The sequence below is a fragment of the Triticum aestivum genome, chromosome 2A (assembly GCF_018294505.1).
Source record: "Triticum aestivum cultivar Chinese Spring chromosome 2A, IWGSC CS RefSeq v2.1, whole genome shotgun sequence".
Taxonomy (NCBI): domain Eukaryota; kingdom Viridiplantae; phylum Streptophyta; class Magnoliopsida; order Poales; family Poaceae; genus Triticum; species Triticum aestivum.
Window position 1 is genome coordinate 739,450,163 of NC_057797.1, and position 16,609 is coordinate 739,466,771.

Below are 16,609 nucleotides of genomic sequence, written 5' to 3' on the forward strand. Positions count from 1 at the left end.
CGGCAGAACATTTAATCTGGGACTTTTATTTGTATGATGAAACTTTGATGTAATACAGACTGTTAGATGTGACTTATTGGGATTAATCGGACGCCCCTGGTAATCCTGTGTACATCTTTTGGTGTGGTTATAGGGTAATTTAAGTTTGCTCTTTTAATATTTATTAATTATTAATTATAATTATAATTATTATAATTATAATAATTATAATTATATAATTATAATAGTAGTATAGATATAGATTCGAAATTGCCATTGCCTGGTTGAGTGGAAATCTTGGGCGAGGCTGCTTCCACGAGGGCTTCAACCTGCCCAACACACCCCATCCACCGAACCCGGATGGCACGGTGTGACCAATAGTAGCCGAGTTGGACACGAGTTTGAGTTTCCACAGAAAACAGAAGCTTGTCACATCACTGATTATGCCACACTCGTTTCCCCTACCTTTCTTACCACGGCATAGACTTTTCCTTACCAAAGAATCTGTAGCATGAGGATTGTTCTAACTCAGCTACCAGACATGCAACATGCTTATATTGATTAGTCTATATCCGTGTACCTAGCCGGCGTTGAAGTCTACTGAGAAGACCAAAGGCAACTAGTGAGGTTGTTTCTTCTATATACTTCCTCCGTTCCTAAATATAAGTTTTTGTAGAGATTTCACTATGGACCAAATACGGATGTATCTAGATGCATTTTAGAGTATAGATTCATTCATTTTATTCTGTATGTGGTCCATAATGAAATCTCTCCAAAGACTTATATTTAGGAACGGAGGAAGTATATAATATAAGAGGAGAAGATGATTCCTTACAGCATGCTCAAGTTGCAGGAGAAGATGACCCTTCTCCTCCCCTCCGTTCCTTCCCCACAGCCACAGGCAAATCTCCTCGTGCCGATGTTAATAGTACTGATGGCCCTTGAGCTCCTCGTGGCAACAGTCGCCGCTGCCCCGTTAGCCTTGCCTGGCTGCCCGGAGGCCTGTGGCGGCGTCACCGTCCCCTACCCTTTTGGCTTCCGGCAAGGCTGCTTTCACAAGGGCTTCAACCTCACCTGCGACGAGACGGGCCATCAGCCGAAGCTGTTCTTGCACAACGACGTGGAAGTGGACGCCATCTCACTGGTGGGCGGCACGGTGCGTGTCCAGAGCAAGATCGTGAACGGCGAGTGGGACTACAGGAACGTGCCATACCAAGCGCTTAACGAAACAGGAGCGTTCTGTCTGGGAATCCCTATATTGGCTACGACGGCTCGTGGTCTGGCGGCCTAACGGTGTCGGCCGAGCACAACGTCTTCGTGGTCATCGGATGCAACTTCATCGGCTACCTCGCTGCAGGCAGTGACCGGGGTTCCGTGTACGTCAGCGCATGCGCCACGCTGTGTGACTCAGATTATCCGCCACCCGGGGACACCTCGTGCTCGGGCGTCGGCTGCTGCCGGACGACCATCTCGCAGGGTTTGCCCGCGTACGGGGTGCAGCTCAAGGATTTGAACCAGACTGAAGCCGCGTACGCAGGCAAAGGCAAACCCGTCAGTTCACGCCTTCTGTCCGGGGAAGCCTTCATTGTCGATCGCCAGTGGTTCACCGGGAGTAACGTAGGCGCCATGCAGAATAGCACTTTCGGTGATTTCGGAAGCGCGCATCGATCTCGTCGGAGCAGTCCCAAGGTGACCAGGGTACCCACCGTGCTGGAATGGTGGCTGGATGTAAAAAGCGACCGTGACTTGGTCGTGTTGGATCCCCATTCTGTATCAGGTTGGAGATGCATGAGCTTGAACAGCTCCGCTGCAAACATCGACGGTGGAGTGAACAAGGTAAGGTGCAACTGCTCGGATGGATACGAAGGCAACCCTTACATCATTCACGGATGCCAAGGTAACGCCACTCTGCCGAGTGCCGACTCTCCTTTGTTCTCCCCCTTCCAATATTTTTTTTGCACCTCCGTTGTTCAAGAGATTTGCAACAAAATAGCTTCACATATGGCAGTTCAGTCCACCTTACAAATTTCGAAAGGGATCGAAGATTAGTGGCCCTTGTGCTTTTAATCTAGTCCATGCGGTATGTTGGGTGGGTTACCGAAACTATTGATACCGTTTAGATAGGGCGAGGCTGAGCAGCATTGAGGTCTCCTTTTTCTCTGGTCATAGAAACTCTGATTGCTTGGTTGGACTTGAACCACCGAAGCAGTTTGTGGCCATCTCCTTGCCCGGGATGGTACGGCAAGACCAATTGACCAACACAGCGATCGACCGATGCCTCCGGTCTGCGAAGGTCACTATAGGCATAGACAAGTTGGACATGAGTTTCCAAATAAAACACAAGATTGTCAGGCCACTGATTATGCCCAGGATGGCACGGTACGACCAAGTGACCGATGCCTCCAGTCCACAAACTGACAAACATCACTATAGCCTATTTTCTTTGAAACAACAGGCCTTCCCGAATTATTACTATAGCCTATAGGCATAGACAAGTTAGGCAACTAGATTTTCACATCTTCACTGGCTAACCATGCCACCTTCCTTTCATTAAACAAGAATAAGTAAAATGGGCATTGACTAGACATATTTTCCTTGTGCCAAAGATATACTCCACTAGCTAGTACTTACGTTTGCAAGATGATGTTGTTTTCCATTACCCCGTCCAGAAAAGCATAGTTGTTGCAGTTGCAGGGCTGATGCTTCGGCTTATAGTGGCCACATTAGCAGCTCTGGTTCCTAGCTTTCGGCTTCCAGCAAGGGTGCCTAAGCCTGGGGCTTAAACCACACGGGCGATGAGATGATCCATGGAAGCTATTGCTGGTGTGGAAGTGGTTAACATATGCCTGGCCGATGGCACAAGTGTTTATTCCCGTCTGCTGGCCACAAGGCCCCGGATAGTCTCCACGAAGCACAGCTGGTTTCTAGCTAGCCGTGAGATATGGAATGCAACATCATCGCTAGTGTCATAGCCTATTTGGACCACTATGTTACTGTCTGCTGTGTATTGCGCGAACGGCCTTGGGGGCAAGCGAGACCTCATGCTCTCTCATTTGTGCTGCCAGTGCCAGATGCCTGTCGCCGGACCAGGCACTTGATGGATACTCCCTTCGTCCGAAAAAGCTTGTCCCAAGCTTGTTCCTCAAATGGGTGTATCTAACACTAACTCGGTGTTAGATACATTCATTTGAGGGACAAGTTTTTTTGAACGGAGGGAAGTAGAAAGGAAGCCTTGTGATGCATTTAGGCTGGGGCACCACTTAGGACCCGACTGTGAGTGAGTGATCTGGTTATGTAGGGGTTGTTAGGCCCACTTGCATGTATGCGTTGCATGTGTGTGTGGCTCTTTGTGTCTCATGTGTCCGCACTGGTACTATGCAATGGGCATGGTTAGTTGCCTTTGTGGTCGACGCATGTGTGAAAGGAGGCAGCACTGATGGTTTTTGGTTTTTGTTGCCACTATGGGTGTGGGGCGGGGGAGTGGGGAGGTACCGTGCTGCTTCCTTGCCGAAGGTAGGGGTCCGTTGCGCCGCCTGCCTTGCGCTCTTTGGCACGATATCACCAACACCTCTAAAAACAGACACTAATAAAAAAAGGCCCCATGTGGCAAAGGGTGTGACGTCGTTAATACGCAATCACCTCTGCAAATGTACTCCATGTGTAACTTTTTTTTAGGGTTACGCCATGTGTAACTTGATCTATGTTGCTTTAGAGCCTGTTCATATGTCAAACATCTTGACAAAACCCTCAAATCCAGCGCCGTGCGCCGTGCACTGGCTTCTGTCGAGGAGTTCCACCTGTCCGGTTAGCACAAATCCAGCCGATCCTTTGTGCTAACAGGCTGGCTGGCCTGCCTGGAGAGAGCCCTTATGCCTAGTTGGAGAGAGGATAAGAGAGGTCAGGCCTCGGCGCCTCGCCAGTTCGAAGGGAAACTATGGGCGTCCGAGATTCCTTCATGTCGCCTCATCCGGTGGCTGGTACTTCTCCCTTCACCTCCCTACATACCCTGTAGCATGCAGCGGCGATTCCTACATACAGTTCCTGCAGCACGCAGCGGGGGCGGCCAATGCATGGTTGCCAAGCAGCGAGGCATCGCGGTCCCCGCGTCGCCCCGAGCTGTGCCATGGCAGCAACTAAGCCCGTTATGTCGTCGGCGTGCTCCAGTTGGGACGGTGGGCGAACCAGGGTGACTGTGTGGGGTTGGGTATCATTCAGGTGGCGGCTCAGCAGACACTGGGTGGCCTCGGTTGAGCGGGCGTGGGGGTGGGTGGTGGCGCCGGCTGCGCTAGGGTAACGTAGGATGACGAGAGGAACAACATGAGGGACAGGGTGGCATTCCATCGTAATTTAGTCTAAATCCTACCGAGCCGTTCATTTTCCATTTATCGGTGGCAGTGGGGAGGAATTTTTGCCAACTCCGCATTTCTGAGGATTCCGGGGCGCAGGAAATTACCAGCTTCTCCAACTTCTCTGAAATACACTACGGCCAAACACTACTTCTCATAGCTGGCTCTACGTGCACTGTTGGCACAGAGCGGAGTTGGGGGGCTCTAGGATAATGAATTATAGCCTTTGTGTTAATCTTATTGAGGATTCAACTGCACTTGAAACTTACTTGATAAACATCATTACATTTTTTTATTTACAACGTCACCCTGGTTTTGAGCTTTCCTTTTCTGTTTACTCCCTTTTCCTCTCCCTTCTAGATATCGATGAGTGCCAACAGCCAGTTTATCCATGTGTGCATGGGACCTGCATTAATATGCCGGGGACATACCGATGTGCAACAAAGAAACGTATCATCAGCCTCCCAGGTACAAATACAACTCATTTGCTTGGTATAAGGAGTTTCTCAGGTCCAAATTAATTTAAGTTTTAGCTCGTCTTAAGTCAAACTTGTTTAAGTTGACCAAGTCTACAAAAAAATGCACCAATATTTTTATGTTGTACTCAAATTAGTACACAATTGAGTCATCTATTTTGAAACAGAGGGAGTAGATCTCAGTATACATTTGCGTATGCATGGTCAAACTTAAGTTTGACTTCAGACAAACATAAATCTTCAATTAATTTTGAACGGAGGAGTAGCTGTTAATTTGTTATATACCAAAACCACTATATCTAACCAAGTTTTTGCTCTAAGGTTAAACCACTTGGCTGAAAATGGCCCATGGGTAAATATGAATATGGCACATGTATTATTTTGGTATATGGCTGTGTAGAAATGAGTGGTGTGCCTAGATTTTTGTTTCAAATTTTTTGAACTAGCGTACAGTTTTGCTTGGTAAGTTTAGTGTCTTTTGCTGGCTGGGGAACAATCCGTACGACATTGTTTCTTCTGTGTGCTTCCCTCTCTTGTCGCTGTCGTTTTGACTATATCATTTTCTTTAATCGGTGCCGCTTTTCGTGTGCTTTCTAAAGCCTGCCGTATCTGTAGTCTGATTATGTACTATTTCTCACTCATCCTAATAGAAAATGACAGAGCTCCTGACACTTCTTTGAAGAGAAAAAAACATGGGCATGTTACGTGGCTGTTGTTTACTTGATTTATTCCTGGTGTGATTACAACTCTAGAAGTTATATATACGTGTGTATGTGCATGTATAGGGGCATGGAGTATGTGAGCTCGAGCTCACATGCACCCTTTGCTACAGTAAAATCAATCTTTTTAGAAATCAAAAAATCTGAAACTTTTTGGCAACAAACATTTATGTATCTTTCACATGCGTGCCAATTTTTGTGATGAAATGACATCTGTGGAGGTCTCGGCAAAATCATGCTCCAAACTTGCTTAGTGCTTAGATAATAGACAATCTTGGACACGTGTGGTCTTCCTTAAATAAATTGGTATAAAATGTAGTTTCTAGACATAATTTTCCCTCAAGTCTGAATCTGATTTGTAGATTGCTGTAAACATTCATGGATCTCTTCCACTAAGTATCAATTTCTCTCATAATAGGAGTATTACTTGATACAACTGATTGTTCAATGCCTATTTGCACTTAATTGATTATACAATTGCTTCATTTAGTTAGTGAAATAACTTCTACCAACATTTTTTTACTGAAATCGTAACCAGTTTATTTGTTTTACTTGTGCTGCACAATTTTCCCATTTTGCTATTATTTTAAATTGGTATGTAATTATCTGTCAAAATTGTATTCTACCACTTGATGAATCTTCTATCACTCGATGAATCTGTCTATCTTTGACTCTCTATTTAGTTAATTGATTATACAATTGCTTTATTTGGTTAGTGAAAACTTCTACAATTTTTTTTACTGAAATCACATATTGTACCATTTTGTTTGTTTTATTTGTGCTGCCTGTTTTCTCCATTTGGTTATTATTTACAAAAAGGTATTTGTTTGTCTAAAATTTATTTTACCATTCAATGAACATGTCTATCTTTGATTTGCCTTTTTGAAGAGGTTTTTGTGTTTGAACTTCTGTTTGTGTTCATTGGACTAATCTATGTTGAATTATTCAGGGATTTTGTTGGGCACATTTTCTTGGGTGGATTGCCAATTGTTTGTTGATGTGTGATCCATGTTTCGTTGTTTAGGGTATCTACAATGCAGGTGCTAAGATAAGGCGCTAGGTTCCAATTGCTGGTCGTTTCGTAAAAATCCTGAACGTTCCCAGGATTCTAGCTGGCATGGATGCCAAGCCAGTCGTCGGGTGCCTGGCCTCCTTTTTTTCACGTGATCCTTTCTAACGAACGCATCAGATCCTCAACCGACTACAGTAGTGCTCCAGTAGGCAGACTTCTCCATCGGCGCTTCTTCCTTGGTTAATTTTTTTATAATGTTCTAAGCACCCAAAAAAAGCACCCCTCTCCCATTGTAAATGCCCTTTGTGGGTGTAGAGATCCGTGGGTTTGCTTCTTACATTGCTACCTTTTGCATGATAACTAACGTGGTGCATGATATGACCACGTGTGCATGGATGCATGATATGACCACATGTTCCCATGCACGTAGTTGCGCCCCGCGCTAAAATCATAAGGTGTGGTTGTGTTGAGACTCTCGACACCGCTTCTTCCGAAATTTCTGGAGTGTTTCTTTCTATATAAATATGGTGATGATAAATGTGTATTTTTCAAATTACTTCAATGCATGACTTTCGTTTCCGTGACTACAAACATATGTGCATAAAAGTATTTTTGGTCTAAATTCTCACACAAAATAAAAATACCACGACATACCTAATGTATTGATGGGGCGCGGCGTGTCTCCGCGCGGGCATAGCTAGTAGTGTACCAGTAGAACGGCTGCAGAAATACTTCTACTGCATCTTTTGATTTTAAAATCAGTTTTTCTACTACTTGAACATTGAAATCATCAGTTGGTTGACCATTCAAAAAGAAAGAGAAAATGGAATAAATATAAATAAATAACAATGTTGTAGGAATAATCAATAACACCCCGGGTTCCTACTTAGCCCGAGAAGGCACACACTAAGTTGATTATCAAGGAACAACCAAGTGAACACAAGTCAATCCCTTGTCATGATTAAGAAGACAAGAAATAAAAAATACATAAGAATGCAAAGTCAAATGGATAAAGGAGAGCAAAGAAGCCCAAGTAAAGATTCAAGCCCACCATGGCAGAGGTACGAGAGTGATTGGTCCACTGTAGGGTTATGGACTTGCCTCCTCTCTGTCCCTCCCTTCCTCTCTCTCCCTTTGTCCACCATGGACCTATGAACCAAAGGTTATCTTTTTTTACCTCCCCACCTACCATTTCAAGGGCAGTCTTGATAACTTCTCAAGTACCCCTAGCCTATATAAACTCCCATGGACATGTAGCTAATTAACTCTCACTTGAATAAACTCAAGGGGAGGGCACTAGAGAGCTTCAAGCCTCGCCGCAGGGTCGTCTCCAGAAATTCGGGACCCCGGTGCAAAATGCAAATGATGCCCCACAATCTAAAAATTCTTATAACTGGAAAATTAATACAACTAAAGCATATTCACAGTTAAGTTATATTGCCTCTAAATGTGTGGTATTTCGTACAATATTATGAAATAGATCTAATACACCAACTATCTTCCCTAAAGAATTCATCCATGGAGCGATAAACATTTAGCAATTTGTTAATTAACTCAAGAATTGATGCACATGTACACTATATTCACTAGACATTCAATTATTGAACTGGAAAAATGACCTAAATAAATCTGGTTTGCTTGGGCGCACCTGATGGACATGGACTGATCTGTGATGCCTAAAATTAAATCTCCAAATCGATCTAGCCTAAGCCTATGTGCTGGACCGCCGAACCCCTGCTGCTTTTCTTGGCCACGTTGGCCCTTGCCGCCGCTTGTTTTCGTTCGAATTTGTTAAACGAATTACGCCATCTGCCCTGCCATCCTGCTCCTTGCGGTTGTGCCACCACCAAGCAGATTCAATCAAGCCGTCGTACCTGGGAAGGCTAGAAACCAATCGTGTGGCGTGATTTTGTTGACCTACAGGGAGTTTGGGAGAGGCTCGGTGTGATCGACCGATCGGGAAGAAGCTCGGGCGATCAGACCAGGCTGGCAGGCCCAAAAGAGTGCAAAGAAATGAAATAGCCTAACGAGAAATATATATGGCCCAAAATTGGGCCCCCTTGGATTTGGGGACCCTGTGCGGTCGCATCGCTCGCACATGGCCTTGGGCGACCGTGCCTCGCCGTGGGAGCTCTAGAGTCATGTTCGTGGAATCTCATTCACACAGACTAATGTTAAGGAAGAGAAGCTTGGAAAGGGCGCTGAGGAGCCTGACCGACTTGGGGCCTGTGACCAAACCTCTCTCGACACCTTCCTAGCATAGGACTAGTTGCGCTTCTTCGAGGCAACAAACATATTCAAAAAATATCGACGTGTTAATCTTGTCGGTGTATGATGACCTTTGCCACAAGGGTGTTGTACACCCCCCTAATTAAATATTCATTGTGCTTGCCTTACCAACGACATCCATGATAACTTGATTACAACCAGTTTGCTAAACGCACCCCTAATCACACCTTTTTACTACAACAACAAATAAACAAATGAAATAATGACTATTATGTGCTTCTTAAGCTAGTAAACCATGTGACCACTCCTGAAATATTTTTTTTGTTACTTCCAATATGTTTGCTCTCATAAATATTCCAAAAAAATCATTGAAGTGGTATTGTTGAGCAGTTTCAAACTTTCAGTTCAAAATTTAAATGTGTCTGTGGCATATTATGTACTATCAAACCTCACTGCCATTCTCTGCAGGTTTAATTACCGCAATTGCAGTAACTGCTGGTTTTGGGTTACTGTTTTCACTTCTGGGTGCTGCCAAAATCACTAATAAACTCAAGCAACGAAGAGCCAAAAAGTTGAGACAAAAATTCTTCAAGAAAAATCATGGATTGCTTCTACAACAGTTAATCTCTTCAAACAACGATATAGCCGAAAGAACAAGGATTTTTAGCTTGGAAGAACTGGAGCAAGCGACCAACAAATTTGACCATAATCGCATCCTTGGTGGAGGTGGCCATGGCACGGTGTACAAAGGCATCTTATCTGATCAACGTATTGTGGCCATCAAGAAGGCCAAAATTATTGTACAAAGGGAAATCGACCAGTTCATCAACGAGGTTGTCATACTTTCACAGACAAACCATAGGAATGTGGTGAAGCTTTTTGGTTGTTGCCTTGAGACAGAAGTTCCTCTACTTGTTTACGAATTCATATCAAATGGAGCTCTTTCATTTCATCTCCATGGCCAAAGTGAGAACCCATTATCATGGAAAGATAGGTTGAGGATTGCACTGGAAACTGCAAGGGCCATTGCATATCTACACTCTGCTGCTTCAATATCAGTATACCACAGAGATATCAAATGTGCAAATATACTACTTACTGATACCTTGACATCAAAAGTATCAGATTTTGGAGCTTCGAGGTCTATTGCAATAGATGAGACAGGAATACTTACAGCTGTCCAAGGAACCTATGGTTACCTTGATCCTGAATACTACTACACTAGTCGACTTACGGAGAAAAGCGATGTTTACAGCTTTGGTGTCATCCTAGCAGAGCTATTGACAAGGGTGACACCAGTTTTTTCTTCTCATTCATCAGAAGGGACAAGCCTAGCATCACATTTTGTATCACATATAAGAGACAATCGATTCTCAGATATTCTAGATGCACACATTGTTGAGGAGGGAGGGGCTGAAGATGCTGAGGTGGTTGCAAGACTCGCAGAAGCATGCTTAAGTTTAAAAGGTGAAGAAAGGCCTACAATGAGACAAGTGGAGACAGTACTTGAAGATGTTCAGAACTCAAAAGTCAATCTTAGTTCTCAGATCACAAGAGTGAACCGAAATGCTATAAATGATCAGCCATACAAGGGAAGTAAAGGCGGAGAAGAAACTAGACTGTACAGCTTGGAAAAAGAGTTCATAGAGTCTTCTGAAATTCCAAGATGATTTTACTTACATGGTGAAGTGTTACATTTGCTTTTATTAGATTGGGTGCCAATTTGGAACTCTGAATTATAACATGTATGTAGCAATAACCCAGAGGTGAGCATAGGCTCATCGAGGACATAGTGCACCCGAGGCTTTTGTGCTACCGGTGCGCCCCCAGTTTAAAACTCATGCAATATTTTATAAAAACTTATAAAAATAATTGAGTACACAGAGACAAGATACATGGACTTTATCTTGGTGCATGTATGCGTGTTTACTGTACTGGATACATAAAACTGCAACTACTCTTTTGTATCATCTAGCAACCCAAGTTGAACCCATGCACGTACACATACAAAAACTAGATACGTACAGGGGCGGACGCACGTTGATGGTCGTGGGGGCAGCTGGGGAAAGTATCCGGTGCACCGGGGCTTGTGGTGCTACCGGTGCACCGGACTATCATATTGCATTTAAAATTGTTCGGAAAAAAATTGAAAAAAAATCAGCACATTCTTACAACATCGATCTATATTGTCGCAAAATTTCAAGTCAAAATTCAAGATATTTCTTGAGGTAAAAAGATCACAAAGTTGACACTAAATAGTACATAACATAAGTTGGGCTTTAAGATTTGGCCCATTATCACATTGATGCCAAATTTATCATTTTTGTATCTCATGCAATGTTTCGAATTTTGAGTTGAAATTTTGCACAACATAGACCAATGTTATGTCAATATATTGCATTTTTTCAGTTTTTTTTGAAATATTTTCTAACGTGATACGGTGTCGGTGCACCGGTAGCACCACAAGGACCGGTGCACCAGATACTTTCCCGGGACAGCTGCCCCCACTCGATTTTCCGTCGTACACTTACGTCGATCCTGCCGAGCAACGTGTGCCCCCACTTGGCCCATTGCTTTGCCCCCACTCAGCCCAATTTCTTTTTTATTTTCAAAGGCCCATATATTCTAAATCTGTTAAAAGGCTATAAGAAGCCCACCGCCAAGAAACAGCCTAGGCTACGTCGGCCACGAACGCTACGATTCGATGGATCAGACCCCTAGTCCACGCACGCATATATAAAAAAACAGTTTTGCTAAAGCACAACGCATGATACGGCACCTGCGGAGCCGCCCGAAACTGTCTATCGCGCGATCGCAGCATCACGCAGTCTCCGGCTTGGCTTGCGGCCGGCAATCAGCGACTTGCCGTCGCCCATCTCTCGCGCTTGTGCGCCGCCGCCACAACACAGCCTCATCACCGGTTGTGTAATTTCAGCGTTCTAATTGACATCAAGTAAGCCATATAGTAGATCATTAGGGTTCTTTCATTTCTAACTTTTTTGTTTTGTCTGCAACCATATCAGTATTATAAATTTATGTGTATAATTCACCGATTTAGATGACTAGATCAGTTCAAATTATTATTTTTATACGATGTACTCCCTCTGTAAACAAATATAAGATCGTTTAGATCAAAATTTCAGTACCAACTTTAATCTAGACTGACAAACTCAAATTTTCATTCGGGTCGTCTATTTTTCCTAGTTCCCAACACACTTAAACTTCATGTACTATGCTTAAAACCTTGCCAATTCATTTGACGTTCTGCTCTTATGGCACTTAAAGTTACTGAGAAACTAATGGAGAGTTTTTTTATATAAAAAAACTAACAACCACTAAGATGCTTGAACTAGTTGATTTAAACAACCTGCCTATGCATCCATCGAAAACGAAGAAGATTGCATTATATAATCCCAATCAACACAATGATATTAGCCTCATCCTAGGAAGATTAAGCCAATGACAATTGGGAAGATGAATCAACATATTAGCGCAGATTGGTATGAATCAATCTGTAAAGCAAACATTTAGCAGGTTTTTAGTCTTCACATATGTCTAAGCATCCCAGCTTAGCTGGTAGAATCATGAACCCAACGTTTAATTTGGAAAAGTGCAGAGCATATATGCCAATTTTTATTTTTATTTGGAAAAGTGCAGGGTATATATGCCAATAACATGTAGGACAGTTGATCGATTACAATTTACAAACTAGCAGTGAAAGTCTTTTTCAGGATAGTAGTTCTCTGAGATAACTTTATCGTCAAAATTTATTTATCGTTCTCTGGGATAACCAGTTGAAAGGGGGTACTGAAAATATATGACATTTGAATGCAACTGTGGCCCAGCAACTTTCAATCACTATGATGTGTGAGGTTCTTTGTCAGCAATTAGACTGTCCGATCTCCTCAATCCGCTGCACAACATCAGACATTGTAGGCCTCGAGTCAGCATCTTGACTGCAACACTTTAGCCCGAGCCGCATAAGTCGCACCATGCACTCCTCTTTCCCGTCCTTCTGCCCCCATGCTAGGAGCTCCACGTCGAATACCTCCGCCGTCCACTCCTCAGGTATAATGGAACACACCCACCGTGGCAAATCTACTCCCCTGTCATCCTGAAATCTATTCCCCCATGGAGACTTGCGGGTGAGAAGCTTCAGCAATAGGATGCCAAAGCTGTAGACGTCGGATTTCTGGGAGACCCATCTATTGCGGGTGACCTCAGGTGCATGGTAACCGGAGGCATTGGAATAAATTCCAAGTGTTATAAGGCCATGCTCCGACACACATGCGTCGTGGGTTCCAGTGAGCAGGATGTTGGAAGACTTGATGTTGCCATGGCAGCTCGATGGTCCAGCTAAATGTATAGCCTGCACACCGTGCGCGGCAGCTAGTGAGATAGCCAACCGCTGCTCCCAGTCCAGTGGAGCTGGGCCAGAACCTTGGTCGCCTAGATTCAAACATCATGAAATTAGTGATGCCTCAAAAACATTAGAAATTGTAAAGGCAAGCATATTATAGCATTGTGCGCTTTATATATTACCGTGGAGTGCTTTTGCTAGGCTACCCAAGGGGATGACATTATATACGAGCTGCTTCTCATCCTTGCTGCAGTAATACCACAGCAGTGGCACTACGTGTTTGTTCTGGATGGTGCCAAACAGCATGACAAGCCGCCCAAAGATCGCCTCCCCCAAGTCCACATCTTTCAACCTCTTGACCACCAGCTCATATCCACTGTCAACTGTTACTTTGTATGTTGTCCCGACTGTACCCTTGCCAAGAACTTCAGTCGATGCCCCAAGCAGGTCTTTCAGGTCGAACAATTGGCCTCTCACTGTCGACCTAATGATAGAGGTTCCCACATTTTGTATACTATCACGGCTTACCTGTGATAGTGCCGCTTTGTCTGGAGCCACAATTCTGGTTTTGGGGATACTGCCACTGCTTTCTTGTGATGGCGTCTTTTCAGTTGGAGCTACAGTTCTCCCATTTTGGCTACTGCTGCTGCTTTCCAGAGATGGTGTTTCGGCTAGAGCTAGTTTATTTTTCCTTCCCCAAGGAAACAGAGTTGGTTTTTCTTGTACCTGATGTGCAACCTTTCTAAGTTTGCGAAGACGTTCTGCAACTTCTAACATCTCAGGGCGTTTGTCGTGTTGCATCCTCAAGCATTTACCTACCAACTTAGCAATCTCTTCGATAGTCTTCATGTCGCTCGATGTTGCAATTTCAGGATCAAACATCTCCCTCACCCTCCTAAACCCTTTTGAAAGAGACTGAATAAAACTTTCAACCAGGCCAATCTCCCCATCCTCAGTTCTTGCTTTTTTTCTAGTGATCAGTTCCAGGAGTACAACTCCAAAACTATAAACATCACTCTTCGCTGTGAGGCGACCATTTTGAGTAAACAGAGGGTCCATGTAGCCTATACTTCCTATCACATTTAGAGTATATAGAGTATTTTCAGTGTTGACTAGTCTTGATATTCCAAAGTCTGATATTTTTGCTCTGAGTTCATCATCCAGAAGTATATTAGCAGGCTTGATGTCACCATGAATGACCTGAGTATACATTTGTGAATGCATATAGCCCAACGCTTCTGTACATTCAGTGGCAATTCTTAGCCGTGTATCCAAAGCGATAGGAGTACTATCCTGGTGAAGGATGTTACTCAAGTTTCCTTTAGGAATATACTCCGTGATCATCATCAGGGCATTTTCATCTACACAGTAGCCAACTAATCTGACTACATTCTTGTGATTGATCTCATGGTGGACGATCAACTCTTTGGCGAAATTTTCTTTTACATTACAGATAAACCTCTTGACTGCAATCATACTTTTGTCCTCCAGGACCCCTTCATAAACTTCACCAAAGGCACCTTTACCGATTACAGATTTATAGTTGTTGGTAAATCTTCTTATCTCATGTTCTGTAAAACATTTCAGATTATGATTGCTACATGCAGTCCATTTTGATCTATGCTCTTCTTGGATAAGTTGTGTTACCATATTTTCTGGATGATCCATCTTCGGAAGTAGCAGGTAACTTGCTCAATGTTGGAAGACAGTTTGACCTAGAAAACAGTTTCGGTAGTGCTAAAGTCAAATGAACAGGTAAGGATTTCAGATGCCCATGGCCGACATGTATAGATGTTGTTTAAACTCTATTAGAGTTCATCTAGAAAAAACATCTCCTCTAGCTGCCAAAGATAACCAATCTAGGGATTTCGGATTTTAAATAACAGCTTCATCGTACGATATGGGTAATTCTGCAAAATTGCTTCCTTGCTGGGAAAATGGAGCAACGTCTAGAACACGAATAAAACAGGTTGGAAACGGCTAAACAAAGAAGTGAAGATTTAAGACCCGAAGTGCTAATATTCCAGGAGAAGTCTAACAAATGGGGGTAAAAACACGAAGATTGACAAGTTGAACCAAACATACCACTTAAGAATGGGCGCCGTAACATAACACAATCAATGGAGCCTTCGGTCACACAGAACGCCATGGAATGGGTCTAGAAGAAAGGGCAGATAGCATATACTCCCTCCGTCCCAAAATTCTTGTCTTAGATTTGCCTAGATACGGATGTATCTAATACTAAAATGTGACTTGATACATCCGTATTTAGACAAATCTAAGACAAGAATTTTGGGACGGAGGGAGTATTGTACTAGCTAATATAGCACATTACACCATTTCATGAGCTGCCATCATCGATGGTCAACTTGCAGAACATGAACGTGGCGGCCTTGTCGTTGGCGGTTGGCATCCCTAATGACAACTGGTACTGAATTAAATAAAGATGGTCATGCCAAGTAAGGGCATCTCTAACAAGCCACTACTAACACCATTTCAAAGATAAAAGAATTGTGACAATTTACACAAAGTAACTTCTCTGACAATGCTGTTACTAGAGCCGCCAACACAAAGTGAGGGCATCTCTAACAAGCCAGTACTAAGTACTTGACTTGTGGCATGTGTGCTCGGTTTGACGGTTTGTGTGATATCTATATGGACTTAAGCTTGGTGACCTGTATATGTGTTTACTGTATTATATACATGAAAACTGAAAACTACACATTTGTATCATCTGGCAACACAAGCTGAACACATACACATAGACATACACGTACCAGGATAATCATGCAATCTGGAAAGGAAAGAAATATGTTGATTTTGACAGTGAATCTCCATGGTTCAGACTGTAGCAGAACTACAGAGCACCACTACTGCTACATGTTCCAACGAGACAACATACATGTACTGCTGCTGAAGCTTCTAACTGAACTTTCGCACTGTATATCAGTATATGAATAATCAAATTCAGTTGCCTCAGGAGGTCACTCCATTGTAGCGTATTCAAGACACTCCATTGCAGTCAACAAAAGGTAGAGGTGGCGCTAAGCGTGCCATAGGTGACCTGTGCCAGAGGAGGTGGCGTCCGTCTCCCCAGCGATGCTTTTCCGGTGCCCACTTCGCCCTACTCCGAGCTGCGAGCCATGGATAGTTCTGGGGAAGGTCGCCGTAGAGCGGGGAGAGACCAAACCTGGCGGCAGGATCGGGAATGAGATGAGGCGACGATGGGAAAAGGCGAAGGCAGCAGAGTGAGGAAGCAACGTGAAGGAATTGCAGGGAGGACTCGAGAATTTTTCGGACGATGCCACAAAACCTCTGCTCTGGCTCGATATACATGGTGTATTATTATTTTGGGGAAAAATATTTGTTTACTAGGTTCACAGAAAAAACAATTTCTAAAATACCAAGTTATAGCTCTCACAAAATATTTTTTCATGTGGCATTGTACGCATTGATATTTATTTTATATAATTGGCCAACTTTTTCAC

At 43.5% G+C, this 16,609-nt stretch overlaps 1 protein-coding gene and 1 pseudogene across 1 annotated transcript; one reads left to right on the plus strand and one right to left on the minus strand.

Annotated features, from left to right (window-relative positions):
* Nucleotides 1-913: 913 nt before the first annotated feature.
* Nucleotides 914-10,504, plus strand: LOC123186337 (wall-associated receptor kinase 2-like; annotated as a pseudogene).
* A 1,036-nt stretch (nt 10,505-11,540) lies between these two features.
* Nucleotides 11,541-15,289, minus strand: LOC123186338 (receptor like protein kinase S.2). Its single transcript, XM_044598115.1, has 2 exons — nt 13,304-15,289; nt 11,541-13,210 (listed from the first exon to the last, which is right to left on the minus strand). The coding sequence occupies exons 1-2, from the start codon at nt 14,787-14,789 to the stop codon at nt 12,642-12,644; spliced, it is 2,055 nt and encodes a 684-aa protein (XP_044454050.1). The 5' UTR covers nt 14,790-15,289; the 3' UTR covers nt 11,541-12,641.
* Between the last annotated feature and the right edge of the window lie 1,320 nt (nt 15,290-16,609).

Bases quoted from the DNA above. Each gene is read 5' to 3' on its own strand.
- LOC123186338 (XM_044598115.1), bottom strand. From the start codon at position 14,789: ATGGATCATCCAGAAAATATGGTAACACAACTTATCCAAGAAGAGCAT. The intron at 13,211-13,303 runs GTAATATATAAA...GTTTGAATCTAG, and splicing joins CCTAGCAAAAGCACTCCACG to GCGACCAAGGTTCTGGCCCA.